At 43.3% G+C, this 24,706-nt stretch overlaps 1 protein-coding gene across 1 annotated transcript in view; it reads right to left on the bottom strand.

The window, feature by feature from the left end:
- cubn (cubilin (intrinsic factor-cobalamin receptor)) overlaps positions 1–24,706 on the bottom strand; it is a gene marked incomplete at both ends in the record, with an annotated part of 76,162 nt that overhangs the window by 14,945 nt on the left and 36,511 nt on the right. Inside the window, 23 exons of the mRNA XM_079234469.1 lie at positions 939–1,126; positions 3,663–3,888; positions 4,435–4,556; positions 4,644–4,793; positions 5,534–5,737; positions 6,815–6,986; positions 8,869–9,053; positions 10,708–10,848; positions 11,287–11,496; positions 11,812–11,990; positions 12,318–12,492; positions 13,318–13,486; positions 15,173–15,363; positions 16,388–16,534; positions 16,769–16,966; positions 18,232–18,424; positions 19,283–19,464; positions 20,942–21,147; positions 22,683–22,815; positions 22,955–23,083; positions 23,310–23,423; positions 23,516–23,632; positions 24,372–24,528. Coding sequence (XP_079090595.1) covers positions 939–1,126; positions 3,663–3,888; positions 4,435–4,556; positions 4,644–4,793; positions 5,534–5,737; positions 6,815–6,986; positions 8,869–9,053; positions 10,708–10,848; positions 11,287–11,496; positions 11,812–11,990; positions 12,318–12,492; positions 13,318–13,486; positions 15,173–15,363; positions 16,388–16,534; positions 16,769–16,966; positions 18,232–18,424; positions 19,283–19,464; positions 20,942–21,147; positions 22,683–22,815; positions 22,955–23,083; positions 23,310–23,423; positions 23,516–23,632; positions 24,372–24,528 — 3,888 coding nt within the window. The remainder of the gene's footprint in view (positions 1–938; positions 1,127–3,662; positions 3,889–4,434; positions 4,557–4,643; positions 4,794–5,533; positions 5,738–6,814; positions 6,987–8,868; positions 9,054–10,707; positions 10,849–11,286; positions 11,497–11,811; positions 11,991–12,317; positions 12,493–13,317; positions 13,487–15,172; positions 15,364–16,387; positions 16,535–16,768; positions 16,967–18,231; positions 18,425–19,282; positions 19,465–20,941; positions 21,148–22,682; positions 22,816–22,954; positions 23,084–23,309; positions 23,424–23,515; positions 23,633–24,371; positions 24,529–24,706) is intronic.

Raw genomic sequence — 24,706 nt, 5'->3', positions numbered from 1 at the left:
TGGTGTTAGCAAACAGTCAATCTCAAGGTCGCTGTAGAGACCTGTCAATCACCTGGTAGCGCCGCCCTAAATCGTCCCCTGCTTTATGGTCTGTTTGACTTTAAATGACCATAATTTACTAAATAAACTGTATTGAAGAAGACTTGAAACTAGAGACTGAGACATGAACTCATGTTTACAATGTTTACTGTGGGAATAAATCAAGAGAGAAGTAGAGTCATTTAGCTGTGAAAATCTAAAAGGTCAAGTAAGTTGTTGGTAAATTCACAACTGTGTGATAACTAAATTGCAATATTTCATAATTATATTTTATTGATGTCAAACATCCTTAAGGAAAGGTTTTGGTTTATAATAACTTGGTTCTGTGAATCAACTATATTGTTAGCATAACCTTTTGCTGTAATTAGTACTTTACTGAGAACTCAGAACACAAATAATATTATAAAATAATGATAACTTTGCAGTCCTAACAGCGCTGCTGGATACCACCTTGCGGTGCTAACAGCGCTGCTGGATACCACTTTGCGGTGCTAACAGCGGTGCTGGGTATCACCTCGCGGTGCTAACAGCGCTGCTGGATAACACCTTGCGGTGCTAACACCTCGCGGTGCTAACAGCGCTGCTGGGTATCACCTCGCGGTGCTAACAGCGCTGCTGGGTATCACCTCGCGGTGCTAACAGCGCTGCTGGGTATCACCTCGCGGTGCTAACAGCACTGCTGGATACTACCTTGCGGGGCTAACAGCACTGCTGGATACTGACTCGCGGTGCTAACAGCGCTGCTGGGTATCACCTCGCGGTGCTAACAGCGCTGCTGGGTATCACCTTGCGATGCTAACAGCGCTGCTGGATACCAGTGCAAGAAAGGCCACAATGCTAAGACATGAACTAACTAACACATCTTTTGAACATGGGTTTGTTGTAGAAGTGAAGGGAACCTTGATGTAGTTGCTTTGGCAGGTCCCAGTGCTGTCTGGAATCTGGAAATCACTGTTGAATCTCATCTCCAGGTGGTTCCCCTGATGCGCAATGATCTGCCAAGAACACTCCACATTGGCTGGGAAGTTCTGGGGATAGTTTGGAGACTTGATTGTTCCCAGATCAGCATGGATCACCCCTCCACAGCCTGGTCAGAATAAAACAACTGTGAGTGTACCGTCTATGTATGAAAGGTCATACAGATAATATGAACAACATATTGAGAACACTGACACACGTAGAGTGAATGAGTTTCCTTTCACGGGGCTCCTGGTCTCTTTCTCAGGGATTGAACATTGCTGCGCCAGAAGAAGAGTGTGAACCATTGTCAGTACAGAGTTTGTGGAGGCCTATGTCTGATGGGGAACTGAATGGGTTTTAACAAAACAACGTAATGTAACTGTCAACATGGGATTACATGACTTTTGTCTATTGTTATTTAAATGCAGGCTCTCTCTCACACACACTTGCAATATCCTTTGGGCTCTCTGCAGGCTTGTTTTGTCACCAGGGTCACTGATGCTCAGTAGATGGTACCGTTGATGTTCTGGGCGGTTTTATTCACCCTCTTGTCCTGCGCATCCCATGCCATGTCACAACAGACCTCTCTTCATGTTCAGGGAGCAGCGTAAAGAGGAAAAGGCTGATAGTGGAGGAGGAAGTATCATAACCAAATGCAGAGTGAGGTCAGTCAGAGTTTACCAGCATCACTTTCATGGAAGAGACTGTGTGAAGGCTGAGCTGAAATCCACAATGAACATTGGGATGGAGGTGCTGTCATGGTTCCAGATGAGTGAGGGCTGAGTGGCCTCCTCTGTGGATCTGTTGCTCTGTGAGAGTCCAGGCTGGCTGGGATGGGGTTTTTGGGGCAGACTTACAGCGGCCTCTCTGTTGAGCAGATGAAAGTGAGCATAACAGATGTTCAACTCATCTGGCAACATGTCCTCACACATGATGAGGCACTCCTGCTTTCATTGCTCTGCCTTTCAGGATCTCCTGCCTATAGTTGTAGTGTTGTTGGTGTTGGCGTCTCAGGTCTCTCGTGACTCTCTTGCTCTGGTGAGGCTATGCGTCCTTGTCGCCTGACTGAAAGGCATCTTGTTGTCTCCGGATAGAGCCTCACCTCTCCATTCATCCATTCTCTCTGGATGGTAAGTCATTTGATGCTCTTTGTGATCACCACGTCATCAACACATTTGCTGGTATATGATGTCACCGTTGATGTATATTCCTCCAGAGTGATGTCATTCTCCTTAGTGGAGGCATCGCTGAACATGTGCCAGTCTGTACTGCCACCAGTCCTGCACAGCAGCTGTAGCTTCATGTTTCTGTTAGTTTGGCCCATTTACCCAGCTGGATGTATATGTATGGTCTTATGGTCGAAGGACGGGTGGGGAGGGCTTGTCACTGTTTGTTTGATTAGCATCAGGAGGAAAGTAAACAGCAGCAAAAAAAACTCTGGTGAATTCTTTTGGCTGATAAAATGACAGACATTTTAACATTAGAAATGTAACATTGACTTGGACCTGCCACAACCCGGCTCTGAGGCTGACAGATATGGGAAAGGGCTCAAGGATGGTAGATTTAAGATGTTTATTATAATGAAGTAAAGAAAAGACGTGCCAGTCGTAACATCAGTAATGTAAATGTGAATGCGTGAGCAAGATGAAGTGTCAGCGAAAACAAAGGAAGACCAGACCAAGACATAACCAGGCACGAGCCGGAGAGAGAGGGCTTTTGTTCCTCAGGTGCTCCAGGACCAGGTGCTCTGCCGCCAGTAATTGGCCACACCCACGTTCCTGTGACACGTTCAGGGACACGGGGACAATAGCTGGCAACACCACACTTGTACGCTGTTATAAGCAGCGTACAAGTCACAGACTACATTTGAGCTCCAAGCATCATTGCTGAAAGTTGCTCCGCTCTTATTACCGGAGTCTTTCGTTCTGTCGGTGCTGTACAGACGGCTTGATCCAGGATGTTATGAGGAAGCCAGGCTGTGGAACTTGTGGGCACTAGTCCATATCTGATGGTGTTGTAAGATTTTGGGGGCGGTGATGGTTTCAAGAACCGCTGTACTGTACTTAACCCACTCCCTATAGTTTTCTGATGTTGATGAATGTATTTTTGTCATAAATGTAGGGAGGTCTATGGGAGGCAGCTGCACGCAATGTGTGATTGCAATGTCGCTCGGTAAGGAGGAGAAGGCGCACGCACACACACACACACACACACACACACACACACACACACACACACACACACACACTTAACAGAGTTTCTGAGTCGTCAAACTCTTCGAAGCTTTGAGGCACCGCTTATAAATGCTTTGTAAAGCATAAAGTCTTCACTTTAGATGAGGTCACAGAACATACTTAACTAATACTTAACTAACGAGTAGGAACTACCTGAATTAATCATGAATTTCAGCATTTTTTTTGTCATTTGAGCCCCTTTATGTTCCCTCTTGGGCCTCATCGTAGGAGACAGTCCAAAATGAATTCTGCTTTACTCCGTTACAAAGTACCAAACGTGATGCCGTTCCTAACAGTTGATAAAATAGGATATGATGACATTGTCCCTGAGTTGATAAAAACATCAGACAGCAATGTTTTGATGCAACGGTGGAGTCCTCATTGCATGTATTTATATCTCAACACATGCATGTAGTGAGTGTAACCCACCTGAGGAATCAGCAGACCAGGAGGCCATGAAGCCTCCTCTGGACACACTGTGGTCAGCCAGGAAGACCACAGCCAGCTTGTTGGATCCGGACTGGATGGTCCCCGGGGAGGTGGTCCCACAGTACTGGCCAATAACAGGGGAGCCAGGGGATCCTCCATTGAAGACGGTGACAGAGTCCCAGCCACATTGAGAGTGGGGCTCCAGGTTGAAGTAGCTGAAGGTTAGCTGTAGTGACACAGAGAGTGGAAGTGACATGTACTACTACGTATCAGCAGGTTTAACAGCCTCAGCAATATCTGAACATGCAAACAGTGATCTCAGCCTCACCGCCTACACAACACAGCAGCACACAAATGTCCCCGGAGTTAAATAATGCCGACAAGCTGAAGGTGCTTCTGGGAAGTCACAGTGGCCGTCACTGTACAGGACAAGTCACAGTGTAAACTCCCACACCCAGAGGCCATTTAAGCTGGAATAAAAAGGAGCTGATTCCCAATGGCAAGTTGTGTGCATTATCAAACCATTACATAATAATATTACAACAATAGATATGGTACATCTGTCTAAATGATGTGTTTCGTCCCAACACAGGTATTTGTAATGTAATGTCGTTGAGCTCTTCTGCTGTTTGGTCTCTCAGCGTAAGAGCGTCTAAATGAGATTCTGAAAACAGAAGTACCAGCATCATGATGGAAGAAAGCACAGACAGTGCATCACTGCTAATCCATTCATTTGCTTGAGTTCATGCACCCGGCCATGGGGCAGACTTACTGTAATGGTGTGGCCCATTGGAGCCTCTAGCAGCCAAGCACAGCGACTGGGGCTGGGGTATATGTTGGGGTAGTTAGGACTGGAGAGCAGCCCTCCTTCACCTGTCTGCCAGCCTCCACACTCTGTAGAGAGAGAATGATCCATATAAGGACTTTGATGGTTACAGTATGACTGCTTTAATAGACACATATGCCCTGTGTCTGTCTTACCAGAGAACAAGTACTTGGCCTTGAAGCCCAGGTCTCCCTGGGAGGCGTCAGATTTGAAATGGACCCAGAGCTCAGGAGTAAAGACCACAATGGGAATGTTGGGGGTGGTCTGCCCACAGAACTTGGCCAGCAGCTCCCCATCTGAGTCACCTGAGGGGGTAAGAGGTTTAACAAAAGGAAATCATCCATTTTCTGTTCTTGTGTTGGGCTGGAGCCTGTCCCAGCCCTCCAACACCAATGTGTGCAGAGACAATCAGAATCAGAATATTTCATTTAATCATACCTGATGGGCAATTTAGACAGACTGGTGATTCCAGAGCGTACCCACACAGTCACAAGGAGAGCAACAGCAGTCAAAGCTTTTTGTAATGCACCCTTTCCATGCAGGTTGAAATAATTCAAACTGGACGGAATAATTACGGTAATTTCCTTGTTCCAAAAACATGTAACGTGGTAAAAATATTGATTTGTGAAGAGAAATCATGTGCTCCACAGAGCATCCCACACAAGGACTCAAACATTACCATATTCAGTTTTTGTCTAAACCTTTAAAGAGCTCATGTCATTAATCCTTTTTACAAAAAAAAAAAAAGGTTTTTGAACCACTACTAAGTGCTAACACAAACCAACATGTGGCTGCTTTGGAAAGTAGAGTTGAGGGGAAAAAACAAGATACAAGAAGATCAAGATATTAAAGCTTAATATCTTACTTCTCTCAGCCTGTCCCGTGTATCCCAGACTCAGATGTTCAGACTTTAGTGATCCAAGAGATGGAGAGTGAGGAACTCAACTGTCAAACACTGTATCTGAAAACTATGGCCAGCATCGCAGACACTACAGTATGAAGACTGCTTAGTCTATGACTCTGAACTGTATGAGTAGTAACTCACCTAGGCGGAGCTGGAGGTAGTCTGCATCACAGGTCTGGTGGCTCTCCAGGTGCAGGTCTTCAATCAGCACCACAATGGAAGAGTTGATGTGCCGTGGGTTCTGGATGAGCCACTCACAGTTGAGGTTGTTGCTGTAGTTGGACAGCTGGTATCCAGGAGAAGTGAAGTTCCCGCCCGCTGGGTTGTTCAGGATCCCACCACATTCTAGCAACAGGAGACAAGACACACTCACAAGATAGAAACACCACAACACATCCTGCTTATGACAACCACAGTAGTCGTCCATATTGGAAACACATCTCTGTATTATACAATTCAAACCGCACAACAACATCCTCCATGAAGATCTTGAAGTTGACCCAACACCTCTCCAGTGAAGCTTCAACTAAACCTGAACATTAGAATATTTACAAAGGATTTATTGTAGGGCTGTTGTATAAAACTGGATTAGGTAATCCTTTGGTGGCTAAGGGCATCACGTGTGTTGAACAGACCAAAATCAAGAAAAAGTATTTACCTTCAAAGACTAAAGCTTTAGTCACGGTAGCTTTCACAAATAGTTAGGACAGACAGCGCGGAGGCTTTAATAAAGTAAACTTAATTCAGGTGATAGTAAGTGGACAACAAGTGGCAACATTAGCTGTATATATTCCCGTCATGCTGTGGATCCTGAATGTATCCCATGTAGACTGTAAACAGTATTTGTTGTATATGAGGTCCACTTTCAGGGAGACAAATTCAAGTTTACTTTTAGCAAGAGTAATATATCCAGTATTGTTCATTTGTGCCTGTAATGTCACTTAAACAAACATGTATACTGGCAGCAGAGCCATGAACTCTCCTCACTGATGAAGATTAAACCTCACAACCCAACAAACCGGATCGTTCCTCCAGGTGACCGCAGTCCCTTCCCCGTGTGAAACGAGAAGGTGACGTTCATTTATTTGTCAAATAACTGAAAAGACGTTATTTCCTAAATTTAATGAAGTAGTTTTGCTGCCTAAATCTGCATAAATATTTCACGATCCATCCCTCAACATAATTAGGTTTGTTGTGTAGCTTTATTTTGAAAAGACTCAATACATATGACGAGTGCTGGCTCGTAGGAACACGCACAAAAAGAGTAACTTTTCATCAGACATCTTGCGAACCAGTCTATACAGTATTGTTGATAATCTACATATTAAATATATATATATATTCACAATCTAAATATTTGCCACAAACCTTGTTTTGTTTGTCCATTTACAACACGTAATCTCAGGAGATGAAGTATCTAACCTGCAGGCTCCTCGGAGGAGTAAGAAGCCATGAAGCCCCCGTTGGACACAGAAGCGTCAGTGAGGAACACAACGGTCATGGTGTTGCCAGAGGAGCGCACCTGTGTGCCTGCCGGTACCGCACCGCAGAACCTCTGCAGGCGAGGGGCGTCGGCCACCAACCCGTTCAGTACCTAGAGAACGTAGAAGACATCAGACTCACGGGTTCTGCGTCTGTAGCGAGGCTGAAACGCTCCTCTGGAGTAATGCTGTCAGTCAAGCTATATTTGTCAGTGCAGATTTCTACCAAGTGTTGAGTTGTGTCCTCTGTCCCACAAGGTACACTAGTTTTTAAATGATCCAACATGAAAACACAGCCCAGTCTTGGAATTTCCCCCCAATAAAAGTAGCTGGCAGCACAAGCTCCAAAGGACTCTAAACCTAGAGAGAAAGTCGCCAAGGCAACGACAGCCGTCCCGTCAGGCCTCTGAAGCCACGAGCAGACTGTCCATAGGCAGACAGACAGGTAGACAGACAGACAGACAGACAGGTAGGTAGACAAACAGACAGGTAGGTAGACAGTTAGATAGCTAGACAGGTAGACGGACAGGTAGACAGACAGACAGGTAGACAGGCAGTTAGACAGACAGACAGGTAGACGGACAGGTAGACAGACAGACAGGTAGACAGGCAGTTAGACAGACAGACAGACAGACAGCTAGGTAGTTAGACAGGCAGACAGACAGACAGGTAGGCAGTTAGACAGACAGACAGACAGACAGACAGGTAGGTAGTTAGACAGGCAGACAGACAGACAGGTAGGTAGACAGACAGACAGGTAGATAGGTAGACAGACAGGTAGGTAGACAGGCAGGCAGACAGATAGGTAGTTAGACAGGCAGACAGACAGGTAGGTAGTTAGACAGACAGACAGGTAGGTAGACAGGCAGGCAGACAGATAGGTAGTTAGACAGGCAGACAGACAGGTAGATAGTTAGACAGACTGACAGGTAGACAGGCAGGCAGACAGATAGGTAGTTAGACAGGCAGACAGGTAGACAGGCAGGTAGTTAGACAGGCAGACAGTTAGACAGGCAGACAGACAGGCAGGTAGTTAGACAGGCAGACAGGTCGACAGGCAGGTAGACAGTCCACTTACTTTATTCGGGCCAAATGAAATGCAACAAATATGTTTCTTAAATACTTTACTGGCCCTAGCTTTAAGATGCAGTTATGAGTTTAACAGATTTCAAACTGTCAACAAAAGTAAGACAGTATTGTTTTCAATGAAAGTAATCTATTAAGAGCACCAGCAGTTTATCAGGTCAGTGGTTTTGGAAATTAGGCCTTCTATTTTTTTGTTATGTTAAATTATGGCTAGAAATATTAACAGTAATCTTACCACTTTAAATCTACAAACACAAAGCGCATTCCTGGCTCAAAGCACTGTCAGGTAATTCATTCATTCCTAGTTCTGTCATAATATTTTTATTGGACCGGCTCATTTAATAATACAAAACATTTTCCCATGTACATTCATTTGGATCTGACCATTTTCATCGTTTGAGTTTTGAAATGATTTGTCCATGTCTTTGTGCTTCTGCTTCCTCTGCCAACATTAACACATTAAAGGTAAATGGAATTAATTTGTGGAGTGAAAAGCATGAAAACATTTAACAAATGACTCATACCTTTGGGGACCTAGTTGGCTAAACTTGAGAATGTAAATTGGGAGCTGCCATGGTCTTGGGATTAGTTTAGTCTAGTCTCGTTGCTCTGCCCCTTGTGACCTGTGTTCGGTTTAACTTCCGGCCTTTTGTCTTTTTCCTGCCTGTTTTTCAGCACACCTGTGTGTCATGATGTGCACTAGGTCAGTATGTCTTCCTGTTGGGTCTACGTCTCTGCATTTGTCCCTCGTGGTCCTTGTTGGATGTCCTGTCCCTGGAGTGTCCTCACCTTGGTTGTGTTCACTTGTTCTCTGCCTGCTTCCTTTCTTTGGTTCTTGTCACTTTTCCCTTTTGTACCAGCTTGTGTTGTTAAAGCTGGCTTCATGTTCAATTCAACCAAAGGACTTACATCAACGTAGTCAAATGTACAGGAAGCACCAGAATCCTCCAGCCGCAGGTCATTGATGGTGAGTGTGACCCGGCGGTCTGGCGACACCACCAGCTCCCAGCGACACACCCGGCTGTGTGGGTACAGGTTGGGGTAGTTGGGGGAGGAGATAGTTCCTGACGGGGCATTCAGCTCTCCTCCACAGACTGCCATCGGAGGAGAGGGAATACAAAGAGAAACTTTCAACATGAAAAATAACATCTATTTATCTCTGTGAGCAAATATGGGGCCATTAAATGTAACATACTGAAGTGCATGTTGATAAAATGTCCACAAATAATGGACAGTGAATGATCTAAATGGACATTTATATAGCACATACCTCGTCTTCTGACCAAAAGCGCTTTACACTACATGTCATCATTCACACATTCCTACACTGAAGGCAGAGGCTGCCCTCAGGATCTAATCATTCTCACACACCAATAGAAGCTTTTGGGAGTAATTTGGGGTTCAGTATCTTGTCCAAGGACTCTTCCAAATGTGGATACAATTCCAATTAGAAGACGAGCCGCTTTAGCTCTGAGTGGCTTGACGCTAACGTATAAATAGTGTTTCACACAGAGTCTATATGTTGATGGCAGATCTGGATGGCCAGGGTGATTAAGCATTGGTTAGCCACTGTGAGGTGAGGAGGGTTGAGAGTTTCCTCTGCAGAAGAAGGGCTCACCTTCGGTCTGATATAATCGGATACCGATTGCAATGCGTTCTGTGCACATTTCACTTGTATTAACATGTATGTCATTGCGTCTTCATACTGGGTTAAATAATTTCACTTTTTTCCATCACTGGCCTCTTTGTGCTCATGCTAATATTGCTGTGTTAGCTTACTCAGTCATTCGCTGAACAAAGAAAGAAACTTTAAAATCAGATTGTGTGGTTTTAATATGAGTTAAGATTCAGCAACGGGAGTGGCAATTATCACCTAAAGGCTCCATGAAGATCATACTAAATAAAGAATATCACTATCTTTATCTTCAGCACTTATATCTGCTCAGGGAAGCACAGAACATTCTGAACGAGCCAACACACATTTTGAAGCCATAATTCCAGCTGAATCAGAATGCCTTCTGCAGGCTGAGTCGATACACACATCCATTCATTCTATCCTCCATTATAGCAACAAGTAACACTATCTATTGTTTAACTGCCATACATATTATTTATTTCATTATTTAATAGGCTTGTTTACTGTACTATGATTTATACAACTTGTTTCTTGTATATTGATTTTGTTTTCTATTTACATGTGATAGGAACCATTTTTACGTCCTATGTTTGTGCTGGGACGCTTTTAGTTGTGACAAGCTCCAAGACATGTGCAGTGTGAGAAGTTTTACTCCGTTGAAAGCTAAAAGTTATAAGTTAAAGTGTTAATCTCAAGTTATATTGTTTTCCAAGTGGACCCATTTCCCTCTCAGTAGTATGCAGCCAGCGAGTTCGACGGTGGATTGATGACGGTGATGTTGACAGAGGCGAGTTGAAGAATAAATAATCCATCAGTACCAAAAGAACCACAAGGCGTCGTGTATTTCCTGGAGGGAGTGATATATTGAGTCTATTGTTGTCTGTATGAGCCTATTGTTGTCTGTATGAGTCTATTGTTGTATGTATGAGTTTTTGGTGGCAAATGAGTTTCCCCACTGCGGATTAATATACATTTTCTAATCTAATCTAATTAGTGAAAGTTCAGAAGCTAATGCAACAGCAGTTAGCTGAACGTGGGCGGCATGTGTACATATCATGTAGTTTGTGGAATCCAACAATCCTTTTCTAATAATCTTTTGAAAATGATCATACCTTCAACACTGGCTTCAAACGTCAGACTGAAGCCAGCTGCGTTTCCACTGCTGTCACTAACAAACCTGACATAGGCAAAGCTGTCAGCTGTGTCCACGGGAGCTGGAGGGTCACTGCCGCAGTGTCGGCCCAGTAGGCGTCCTACACACAGCACACAGGGAGGTGAATGATAGAGGGTCCATGACCGTGACTTCTTTGTTGTCAGGGTCAAGTAGTATGGCTTTTGCCTCTGTAGTCCCTTCTTCCCTCCATGTATTTCTTTGTCATGTCATTCTCATAAAGACATTTTAACTGGAACTTTATACTGGAAAGTGGGAATATAAATGTGAGTGCTACTGGCTAAATGGGACGTGAAATCCAATGACGCATTTGGAGTTTTGAAGATGATGCTTATTTGTTCAACAACAGTAACAGCCAATTACCCTGCAGGTGGTATGTGAGACAAACATGTTCAACTTTTACAGATGCATCTTTGTGAACCAACAGACAATCTTTCAGTTGGTTTTTATTGATGATATACACTGATGGTGGCACTGACAACATAACAGAGTAGCTGAACCGATCCACGAGTGTTCTCACCTGAGGCATTGTACTCTCTGATCTCCACATAGTCAGCAGAGCATCCTGGAGTGGACTGCAAGCTGAAGCTCTCATAGCTGAGTGTGAGGTAGTGCCCTGTGGGTCCTTCCAGGTACCACTCACAACGTGAGCTGTCAGGATAGCTGGATTCTGGGAAGCCAGGGCTGTGGATCGTACCCGTCTGACCTATGTAGGTACCTCCACATGTAGCTGTGAGGGTTAGAGGTAAAGAATGTGTAAGGCACACATTCTGTTATGATTAAGTCATTTTTATTGCATCTCAATAAGTTGTTTAAAAGATAAAAATTAGTGCAATTTAAAACCTGCTAATGTCATGTAAGATTTGCAAAGTTTCCTCTCTTTTCTCAGTTTCACAAACACGATCAGAATGTCAAGCGATGCATTTTCAAACATTACAAAAACAAGTCTGAAATTAACATTGAATAGCTCAAACTTGTTAGATCGGTGCCAGCTATGTCATAATTAGAACTAGATCCATATCCGAAACCAAGCTGGGTTAACTACCTTTGGAGTACTTTGCCTTGAAGCCTTTGTGTGTGATGCTGGTGTCAGTGCGAAACCTGAGCAGCATGGAGGAACCGGTTGAATGTTGGGTAGATGGTCGGTTGTTTCCACAAAGGCGGGAAATTAAGGCAGCGTTGGTAGTTGAGCCATCACGCAGCTCCAAGTAGTCATACACACAGCTGAGAAAAACATGAATGAAAGAGCATGATCCCAAAGCATCGCCATAAGACATTCTTATTTATTTTTAAGTTGTTAAATTGTCACATGTATTTAAGTAGATTGTATTTAAGGATTTTAACTTATCTCGAAATTATGATAATTTGATTAAAGAGATTGAGGAGAACAAATTAATTTCATTTCATCTATTTATAAACCATGACATGAGACTTGAGAAAAGCACAGCAAATAGGAAAGGCAAGTGAGTCTCCCAGATGCACTAACACACAAAAAACACACAAATGGAAAGATAAGCAAACAACTGCCTGAAGAGAGAGTAGCAGCTGTACCCGTTTGTGGGCTCAATGTAGAATTCCTCCTCAAAGTCGATCTGGACTGCCTCTCCATTGGGCACCGTGATGACCCAGACACAGTCCATGTTCTGGGGGTAGTTTTGAGGATAGTCAGGTGAAGTGATGTACCCTGGAGTGTCATCATCATTGAGCTCAATGAAGCCTCCGCATGCTGCAGAAAGAGAACGAATAACAATAAGTGGGACCACTTGACCAGCATTAATAACGGCACGTTCATATCCTTTGATCCTTGAAAGCAAATATATTCATTTAAGCTAAAACATTTTTGTGAGGTTGAAATTCCCTTTACACCCCAGCAATAAGTACATTACATGTTCTGTGCAGTACGGTAACAAGTCCATCCAATCATTCATTTTAGCAGCCAACCTACCTGTCTACCTTCTAACCTGTCTACCTGTCTACCTTCTTACCTGTCTAACTGCTTACCTGTCTACCTTCTTACCTGTCTACCTGGTTACCTGTCTACCTGCTTACCTGTCTACCTTCTTACCTGTCTACCTTCTTACCTGGTTACCTGTCTACCTTCTTACCTGGTTACCTGTCTACCTGGTTACCTGTATACCTGCTTACCTGTCTACCTGCTTACCTGTCTACCTTCTTACCTGTCTACCTGGTTACCTGTCTACCTGCTTACCTGTCTACCTGGTTACCTGTCTACCTGCTTACCTGTCTACCTGGTTACCTGTCTACCTGCTTACCTGTCTACCTGGTTACCTGTCTACCTGCTTACCTGTCTACCTGCTTACCTGTCATCCTCTGCCTGTGCACTCATTGCGTGACACTAAGTATTCCATGAGCTTCTATTTGACCAGCTATGAATACTAACAATAGTAATGTTGTTTATGTTCATAATGATAATGTTGGCCTGAAGGGACGGTGGTTCGTGTTGCTGACTTGGAGACTTTGATTCTGTACAAACACCAACCATGTTGATGTGGACAAATGAGACGATTAACGAAAAGAGTGCTTGTCCTACCTTGACTGTGGGCTTCAAAGGTCAGCTTAAAGCCGCTGCCCTCATTGGAGGCATCAGATGCAAAGTGAATGAAGAGGTGGTTGTCAGTCGTCTGGAGGAGAGGTGGCACACTTGCACCGCAGAGACGTTCCCCCAGTACCGGAGCTGAACCATCGGGACCATTTCTGAGCTGTGGAAATTGTGAGTGAGTTAAAACAAACAATTAACCAACTGATCATTAACTGTAGATCCAACATATCTGACATAATGGGAGTAAAGCCTAAACGAAAAGAAAGGACGAGCCGGGAATTGAATGGCAGACCTTCTGATTGAAAGGTGAGCCGCTCTACCACTAAGCCGCAGTCATTGTTTTAATTAAAGACCTGTAACCCCTGAGCTCAGTGCATTAAACACACTGAGTGTGGTCTTGACAAACCTTTCCTATCTCACACAGGTGCTAAAATAGAATAGAAAGAGAAGCACACGTGCAACACACTTCAGTTTTATCTCTTTTTCACTTTCAGAGAGAATCTTTGCATTCAAGTGCTGATGTGCATACTGTTGTGTTACCATGGTTAATAAATGATCTTGCATAATTATAGCCTATACATCTCTTATACACATTGGAAGACTGCTTTAACGCAACATGTCATGAAGCTACTGTAAGAGTGAAATTGTATGATGTAAACTTAATTACATGTATTAGTTATGACCACTAGTCGGCGCTGTTCGGGCGTCTGGAGGTGAGAGGGTAAAGTGAGGGAGAAGAAGAAGAGAGAGGAGAGAGGGAAAACGGGGCTGGACGGGCCGGCTGGAATGTGGAGTTGGTTGACTAAAGTTATGAGGAAAACCCAGAACGTGTTGGACTGATTTATTCCTACTGATAAACCCACGTCGCTTACACTGGTACTGTTCACATGCGCAGGTGAGCTAGTATTGGAGTGACTTGAGAGCATCATATCCAGCAGAGTAACCAGCGGACCTTTTAAAGCACGGTCTGTGGCTTTGAGAAGGGAGATAGACATAAAAGGGAGGACTTTCCTTATGTTTCTATGATTATTTTATGAAGAAAAAAAAGCCAATCTCCAGTACGATACGGAGCTCAAGTGTGAAAACGAGTTACCAACCGTGTTTTATTATTTTTGGTCGGTTTAAATATTGAAGGATAGATGGGAAGGAGGTACCATGCAAAACTTTTATCATAGGAATCACAAAAACATTCCATAGTTTTTTGTTAAATTAAGCAACTAACCACAGAGTACACAATCTGGTTTCCTTTGTTCACATGCCAGTGCACGTCAATGATCATGTGACAAACGTTTTCAGGAATGTACAAATTAACAAGGCGGCATTCTCCAGATCTGAAAGGTGAAGCCTTTCATAGAGGTGCCGTAAACCTGCATTCTGTCTACTGGCCATCAGGGGGCGACTCCTCTGATTGTATTGAGGTCCACTTCAACACATAATAATATACCTCATGACCCTCATGTGATGTCGACCTGTGGCCCAATGAGCTGAAACAGACCCACCAGTCTGTCGTCCTGACCTGAGTGTCAGGAGAGTTGATTGACCAAACTCTTAATGCACACCAAAACACACAAGGATAACATCATGTGTATCTGAGCGCCCATAAATAGCCTAGATAAGTATAACTTTGTATACCGCCTGACACAAAGTTATGTCTGTGTCAATGAACCAGGAAAGGTCTGGTTGTGTGGAGAGTTATGTGTTCATAGTCCCAGGAACTGGACTTGTAACTAACTAAAAATTGTAAGTTCATGCTAACTTGAAAAACTAGAGTGACACTTGTAGTAGTATGGATCTGGTTTTGCACTTCTATATAACATACAGCGTTTGCTATCATTATGTTGTTTACCTCCAGGTAGTCCCCTGAGTTGCATACAGTTCCATAGCCTTGAATCTGGAAGGGACTCTGGAAGGTGACAGAAACCCTGAAGCCAGGCGTCACCATCACATGCCAGCTGCAGTCCAGATCGGGCAGGTAGTTCTGAGGGTAGTGGGGGCTGCTCAGAACACCCCTGTCTGCATGCAAGAGGCCCCCACAACCTGAAGGAAACAAGACATTAAGATTAGTATCACGAAAGAGTAACTCAAACCCAGAGTTCTCTACTGTTGAATCACTGTTGTAGACTGGTTATCTGAAGATAGCACGAGTTATAGATGAGCATGTAGTTGTCTTACTTCACTTTACTCATTTAGGGGCTGGATAGTTAGCTAGCTTATGCTAGCTCGCTAATCCACCATGTTTTAATGCAGGGTTACACAGCAAGCTAGGTCTCTGGTAACCAGTGCTTGGTGGAGAATCGGGTGACGCTCCTGAGACACAGGTGCATGGAACGGCACTGGCTGGATTCCAGGTGCTACACACAACGGTCCAATCCAAAGCTGGTGCCCACTCTCCTCCCAGCGGTGGGGAGTGAGGTAGAGGGGCCACAGGGTATAAGTATTGTCTGATAAATATGAAATTTATCAAATTGAGTGCCCAATTTCTCTATTTTCCTCAATGAGGTGCAATGGTGGCTGTCAAACAGTTCCCCTTATTCGTCATGTGGGCGCCTGTGGCTTAGTGACTTTTGCTGCACTGTATACTTATACAGCTTCAATTGTTCAGCTATGTATTTCTTCAATGTATATATATATATATATATATATATATATATATATATATATATATATATATATATATGCTAAATTACTTGATTGGCATGCCTTCTGGGTAAATACAAAATGTCGGTAGCACTTTATAATAACTACACACTATTTAGTATTGGTAAAGCATGAGTAAACACTTAATTCATCATTTATAAAGCATTGACACCTGGGGGATTGTCTTAGACTGACTTGTACTAGGTACCTTAATTTAGCACCAAGACTGGAAACAGCTAGTCTGGCTTTTTCTGAAGGGAACACAATCTACCCACCTGCACCTTTAAAGCTCACTAATAAAAATATGTTGTACAAACATTATGTTATGTTGTATGTTGTAAAAGCTTTATGTTTTCCCTATGAATCCATCTCTTCTGACTTAAGGTGTGTTAAAATGGTCAAATCAAAACAAATAGCCTTTGACCTCTAGAGTAGGAGGCATTAAAGCCTCGGCCACTGACGCTGCTGTCTGAGGAAAAGTGGATGAACATGGAGTCTCCTGTGGAGTGAAGAGAAGATGGAAGGTCCCGCCCACACACCGTGGCCAGCAGGGGGGACAGACTACTCGCACCTGAGGACACACAAGGGAATCAATCACAACATGTCCAGAGGGGCAAACAGACCCAACTCATCAGTGCTGTCCCTAAAATACTAGCAACCCCTCTAGGTGTGGTCCATGGTCTTTCATGGGAATTCTATCGTCAAAGGCTTGAGGGTTTGAGATGGTCCTTCCCTTTTGCTTCCTACAGTGCAAAAGGTTTTGTTATATTTTCATCACCGTCTTATCCTGTCACTCATGACTTACCATCTCTGATGACAAGGCTGTCAAAATAGCAGTTAGGGTAGTCCTCCATGTCCAATGACAAGAGGTTGAACTCTACAGTTGAGTCTGGAGAACGTATCATCCAGGTACAGTCCTGGTCCGGAGCGTAGCTCTCAGGCCAGCCAGGAGAGAAGAGGAAGCCCGGAGTCTCCCCTGTCATTAGCACTCCGCCACAAGCACCTGACAGACAGAAATGCACAGCCTTATTCAGTTGCTTCACCTGCTAAACTGGGAAAGTAGAAACATGCAATCATAAATGTAGACACATCCATCTAGATGATAAGACATCATAATTCATATGGACACAAGTGAGTAATCATCCTAATTAACTGTACCTTTTGGTTCACAGTGAATTGGTTATGATGTCATTATTTTCCGTTTTTTATTGTTTTTATCCAGTCAGAAAAAGCAATGTATCCATATAATACAATTATTTAAATAAATTCCTTTGCCTATATTGCTGTCCCACATATATTGCTGTCCCACTTCGTCCTTGAAATTATCCAAAGTTAAAGGTCAAGTTCAGAGATTTGGAGCATTTGCGTCTCAACGGCTCTCATTATGTTGAAGACGAGTCGGCGCTCGTAGCTCAAGGGGCTATGCATCCGAGTTGACTTCATCGACGGTAACCGCCGTATGAGAGTTCCAGTTTGTTTTATAAAACAAAACACTAGGAAAATACAAAAATGAGCATCCAATCTTACTTGACTGGCAAAGATTTACATTTTCATTCATTTAAAATTAGCCTATAAACTGGCTACTTGCAAAACAATCCGATCATTTCTTAAATCCGACTCAAGTCCTGCATCTGAAATTGCTGATCTGTCGTAAAGACTGAGCAGCGCAGGGAGATATCCACTGGCAACACTGGAACCCCAGAAATATAAAACCTTGCTTCCAACACAGAATGAGAAGCTCTGAGAGCAGCACACACAGAGGCTCAGGGAGACGGTACTCCTCTACCTTTACATCGACAATGCTCTCATGCTATATTAATGATGTGGTGCAAAGCATATATGCCGTTGTTGGAGGCTATCCACACAGGAACAATGTGCATGAATTCTCTGAGGCACAATATAATGCTCAGAACGACATAGTTGTATCCATATTGTAATAATAATGAATCCTTTGTTACACTTGACCCATCCTTGAGCTATGGGGAGACTGGGGATCGAACCAGCGACCGCTCATCCTCGTGAGCTACAGCCACCCTCAAACATGGTGACATGCTATAGTGTGCACACATGCTAAGTTACACTTGAGTACTAGGTCTACATCGCTAATGTAGAAGTTAAGCGTGCACTAACCTACTCGTGCACGTTTAGCTCATTCACAGAACATCTACCTTCTAAAGTTATTTGTTTTTGTGCAGTGGCAAATAATGTTTGTGTCTTATATGTTTTGAGGTTTATGTAAAAAGGCTCAAAGAACTCAAACTGCCTGACCTGGTGTGATAGTGGGTGGTGGTCCAGAGTCCTGGACAGCCGTCCATTCCACCAGGAAACCTCGTCCTCCCACCATTGAATCTGTTGTAAACTGCAGGGTGACAGTGCTGGCAGAGCTTCTTAGGGGAGGGGGCAGGGCCAAACCACAGAATGTTCCAATGGGGTAGTAATGCTCACTGGGGCCATCGAATATCTGGAAGGGAAAAGGATTGAGGACAGAACAGATTGTGTTATGTCATGTTACACCTAGCTGGGTGCCGTTACCACCACCGGCTCTAACGTGTGTTGTCTCTGTTTCCCTCAACACTGCTTATGTGTGCTGGTGAAACATCTGCTTTCAGATTTCTTTCTGGTCACATTTTGTGTGCAATAACCTTGTCAAAGTTCCCCAGAATGCCTTGCATCAATGTGGATACGTTTGCTTTACTAGAATGTCCCTGACAGGAAGTTACTCTTTACCTGGGTTCATCCACTTCCTGTATTGTATCTTCTAGTCGTGCTTACTTTACAACTTTTGGAATGAAAGGACAATAAATATACCAACATGCTGCCGCTACATTTTCTTTTCCTATAAAAGCTCCAGCGGCTTCCTGTCGGTGAGCTTGAAGGGAACTAACTACCAGTGGTTACAGTTATTGGAACAGGGAGCTGCCGTGCATAGAACAATATTCAGACAGCCGTCCTTACTTTTTTTCATGAATTTATGACTTTACAATCTTGCAAAATTGACCTTAGAGAATATCAGAATTTCTTCTAAAAAAATAATCTTGGACTATTGGGAAAGGGTAAAATATCAAAGGCCTTATTGTGTCTATAATAACTGGGTACAAACATTTGTAGGTCAATTAAAATGTTGGGAATCAATACAAAATATAAACTCCTAATTTGAAATGGTTGGAGTTGATTCCAGTCCTGATATAATAATGTGGCATTATTTCTAATGTTATGTATCTCATCAATTGATTTGCACCTGAAGTTCAGACTGTGATGATTGATTGATTCTTGATTGATTGAGGATATCAATGTGATTTCACAGCACACTCAATCTTACTTTGAGATGGTCGTAGTTGCAGTCGTGCAGGTCCTCTATGTCCATGTCCACAAAGCGGATCTGGATGAAGCTGTCTCCCTCCACAGTTATGGTCCAGCGGTAGTGGGCATTGATGGGGTAGGTTCTGGGGTACAGCGGGGATGCTATCTGACCAAAGTCCCCCACCACATCGTTACCATACACTAACAAAGAGAGAGCAAGTCAAAGTTAGCTCTCGGTTTTCCTTCTGTTCTCAAACCATCAGCCCTAACAGGAATACACAGAGTACATAACACAACTTACATGCATTGACACAATTACATCAGTAAGATATTTATAGGATTAAGGACAATGAGAAGAGGCACAAGTTAAGAAGATTTAATAGAGCACGTGTTAGTGGTCAGTTCTATTGCATTCTTCATGACCACCGGCGGTGTGTTAAACTTGGATATCCATCATGCGCAGTAGTTCAAGTCCCACAACATGTGAAATCACATCCAGCGATGGAAGAAGCACTCAGATCTGTTACTTACATGAAGGCAGTCAGACCACAGTGTTCTCTGTCTCAAGTAAAGTAAAGCATGGAGTCTCTCTGTCTGTGGTTATGTGTGTGTCCTCAAGAATGGTTCAAGGAGGACGTGCAGTGTCCACATGCAAGACGTTTAATATTAATGAGCTTTGAATGAACAAGTGCACTTCTGTGCAGCAGGTGTGGGGAATCAGGACTGAGCATGTGGAGCCTTTCAGGCTGACTGCAGATCACTTTCAGGCTGACTGCAGATCACTTTCAGGCTGACTTCAGATCACTTTCAGGCTGACTTCAGATCACTTTCAGGCTGACTGCAGATCCCTTTCAGGCTGACTTCAGATCACTTTCAGGCAGACTTCAGATCACTTTCAGGCAGACTGCAGATCACTTTCAGGCTGACTGCAGATCACTTTCAGGCTGACTTCAGATCACTTTCAGGCTGACTTCAGATCACTTTCAGGCTGACTGCAGATCACTTTCAGGCTGACTTCAGATCACTTCCAGGCTGACTTCAGATCACTTTCAGGCAGACTTCAGATCACTTTTAGGCAGACTTCAGATCACTTTTAGGCTACTTGTCATCACTTCCTGGAGTCAACGAGCAGCGCAACTCTGTCATTGCAACTCAAATGATGTACGTTCTTGCCATTTTAACTTATTAACGGCTACATATTTATGGTAATTGCAGATGTATTGCTATTACAGCAGATGTATTGATGTATTGTAATAGCAGATGTATTGATGTATTGTAATAGCAGATGTATTGATGTATTGTAATAGCAGATGTATTAGTGTTACATCAACTGTTCTTGAGTGGTTCTGAAGAAAGCTGCAAGCAGCAATGCCACAAGTCAAGCATGCTTAGCAAAGACACTGCACTAGTGCATTTACATTAGTCACGTCTTTTCAGTGATATGAATCCTTAAAATCCATTAATAAAAAATACAGTTGAAAAGATTCCTTTCCTGATAGTTCAGTGCTTTGTCAGACTGCAGTCCACTCACTGAATAGAAACATGAAGTCCTACCCTGCAGCACTTTAAATCACAGCGATCATGACGCTAAGCACACAGTCATACATGTACACCATGTAAGGATGGAGGGTCCAGTAGTATGCAGTAGACAGACAGTGGGACAAGCAGACACACTCACAGTGTGAGAAGGTGGCTCTGAATCCTGCTCCACTGCTTGATGCGTCTGAGACAAACTTAACCCACAGGATGTGACCAACCACAGACGTGTAGTTAGAGGGCAGGGACTCTCCACAGAAGCGACCAACCAGAGGCCCGGTGGAGGCGCCCTCTCTGATCTCCAGGTAGTCGTTGTGGCAGCCAGCATCTCCCTGCAGATGAAAGATACTGAACAGAATACAAGAAGATTGTTATTGACATTGAATAATGAAGTATCCTCTCAATGCCAAACATAGCCATCGGTGCAAAAAATATTCTATTTCAAGCAATAGCAGCCAATATGGAGGAAATAAGGTTACAATATAATGTTATTTTTTGTTGCATAAACACATAAAATGTTGAATGTTGACCGACATATGCAAATAAGGACATATCTATCTGTATTAAACTAAAGGTTGTTAATAGTATTCTATCGCATCACTGCAACCCGTTCTGACTCCCAACTCATCCAATGTGACCCAAAGCCTCACATTGCTGAGGGGTCTTCAGGATCCCCAAGACAATCAGGAATCTATGGCTTTTAATGTGAAAGGTAAAAAGAAGTTAAGCTATAATGCGCAGCTGGTGACAATGTGGAAAATACTAGAAGGCTATAGTTCAAGGAAGGTTAAAGTAGAAGACCCAGAAGACTTGTGAGATTGGTCCAGAGGAGTAGATATCAGTAGATATGTTGCTGGTTAAGAGTAAATGAAGATGGCACACAGCAAAAATACAAAGGTTTCAGGTTTGCCTGAAAACAAAAAGCCCTTTCAGGACGACCATCTCTGTTGAATGATGCCGCTGCAGGTTGAAAGGTTTCAGTACAGACCGTTGAGCGAGATCTCCGAATCTGGCCTTTAGAAATCCTGTGGGCCATTTGAATTGCTTTATGTACCAGACTATATATTTCACTTGTATATCACTAATGGTGTTCAAACCATCCAAATACAGCAGTAACAACACTATGCTAAACCAAAATCTCAAATCCTCATGCAATGTTTCATACATTTTGCGCATAATTAGATGCATCAATTACGCAGCGCAATAACTCGCCAACGGATTGGCCGATATGAATGTAAGAGCCCTCCTTTTAATTGTTACAGCCAATAGAATCGAGATATAGCCACCATGAGATTGACAGCACTGTTAGCCAATCAGAATCACCAAAGCGCAGTTCTGTCAAACGCTTGCTTCGATTGGCTGATATAGAAAGTCCCCGACCCAGGAATGCTTTTCTGTCATATCTAAAGCTTTGCTGGAGAGGGAAATGATGATATCTTGTGATTCTGTGGATTGTTTGCTTTGTAAAAACATGCTAAAATATGATAACAAGCACAAGAGTCACAAATGTGGCGAGTGGCCGATAGTTTTGCGAGATATTCATATTGATATTTTGTAATTCATAAAGTTAGTGTTTGAGTTGTGTTTGGAGCATGATAAGCAGGCTTATATATTATTGGAGGGCAGGTTCTGCTGTTTAATTTAATGCTCATCACGGTCTATCCTAAGCTATTTCCCAAGCCCCCTATTCTCTGGCTGAGGACAACCTTCACAGTATGTCGCCCTACATTTAACTGCAGCATTAAAGGGTTTATCAACAGCATGACAACACACATCTACGGACAACTGGCAAAAGATCAATGATGTCTTTCAGGTTCGACACCAAAGATCATCTTTGAGCAGTTAGGGGTAGATTCAGTCATCAAATGCTCAAATCCACTAACATGAATGATAGCTGGAGACGGTTCCCTGGGGAGCTCCTGATGGTCCACACACACTCCACATTGGGCGGATAAGCATCTGGATAGTTAGGACTGTTAAATGCACCACTCTCCATCACCAGATCCCCTCCACAACCTGAGCACAAGAGGTGACAATGACAACCTCCTGTCAGAATCAATGTGTGTGCATGAAAACAGAATGATTATGGAGTTGCGTGATCAGTTATATTATCAGTTATCTAGCTGGAACTGTGATCAGTACTGCTTTGTCTTACTGGAGGTGGATGCTGAGTAGGTGGCTCTGAACCCTTTCTTGGAGACGGAGTGGTCGGAGATGAAGTTGACCACCATGGAGTTACTGAAGGAGGTCACTGGGTGAGGAACTTCAACGCCACAGAAGCGCCCTGACAACATTTTAAATACATTAGAATTTGAATGTAGGCTACACACACTTCTCTATTGAACAACCAGTCCACTTTAGCTCAGGAGTGTCATCACATACTGTATCACTGTTAGCTTATAGTTTATTAATAGTGTTAACTTAACACACACACACACACACCCACAGACAGACACACACACACACACACACACACACACACACACACACACACACACACAGTGTACTACCTATAGAAGGCGCTTGGTAGTTGTCTCCATCCAGGATCTCCACAGCATCGTGGGAGCAGTTGGAGTTAATCTTCTCTAACTCAAAGTCAGTGAATGACAGAGTCACATGGTTAACTGGCGCCAGAAAGACAAGTTAAAGGTGAACCTATCAAAACATTGTGTATACAACAATACAGCTTTCTAGTCTGAGGCCTAAAGCAACTCACATGGTTCCTGTGCTTTGATGATCCAACTACAGTTCTGATTAGGTGGGTATGTTGCTGGGTACCGTGGTGACGCAATGGCCCCGCCATTATCATTGGTTAATATGGTTGCACCACAGGCTGTTGAAAACAGATAGAGCTACATGGTCAGTGTCTTTGACCCCTCGGCCTGACTGTGCAGATTGAGCTGCTTGAACTCGGATGACTTTCAGACACAGTCGTATACAGAGGGCCAACAACTGAGTTTAAGATTGGGGTTCAGGGACAATAGTTTTAAAACGATGTCAGTGGGCAGTAGCATAAATGATCTGTCAGTGGTAACACACGGACACCAGGTTAAATATTGCAATGAATGAGTAACTCTACAACCTGAACAGACAGAAGAGGCTTAAAGCCCTAACCCTAATAACACCTAATGCTATGTATTGTTTGAGTTGTGTTTAGAGGTTGTACATGGGGATTATATATTATTGTAGCCCTGATTTTTATGTTTAATTTGATACCTAACATGTATTTTCTTTGGGTGGGGGGGTTATACCATGATTTTTTCTTGATTTTCCTGATATAAAAGCTCAACAGATGATCACAGAATATATGAAAGTGTTGTTCTCTCTCACCCTCTGGATTCACTACCTGACTTGTATCATTTGGGATTTGAATAGAAATGTCTCTTGAACAGCATATTACCATGAGCAAAATGAGTGTTTCCCAAGAATATATTTATACAATACTATATTATTACCCTATAATTATGCAGCGTTAAATGAGATTGTCTGAATTTTGCATAGCATAAGTGAGAAGTGAAATGGGATGACAGTCATGTCCAGTGATAGAAACAGAGAGCGTTATTGAGGCTCACCCTGAGAGAAGCGAGCGCTGAAGCCACGGTGGTTCTGACTTGAGTCCGACCTAAAGCGAACATAGAGGCTGTTCTGGGTGGAGGTGATGGAAGGAGGAAGACTGGTGCCGCACACTCGGGCCAACAGAGCAGAATATATGGTCGGACCATCGTGGATCTACACAGGGAGAGACAGACGTTTTTACCTTCACAGACAACTGATTATTTTACACTTTGCTTCTCATTCACCCAACTTGTCATGCACGAACTCTCAAAACAGTTTCTTCTGCTAACTTCCTCCACAGATTATACTATAAGGTGCTTTCACCTCTCACAGGTAGCATAGAGCCTCATGG

Source organism: Taurulus bubalis (genome assembly GCF_910589615.1).
Source record: "Taurulus bubalis genome assembly, chromosome: 18".
NCBI lineage: Eukaryota > Metazoa > Chordata > Actinopteri > Perciformes > Cottidae > Taurulus > Taurulus bubalis.
This window is presented reverse-complemented; position numbering and strand designations above follow the sequence as displayed.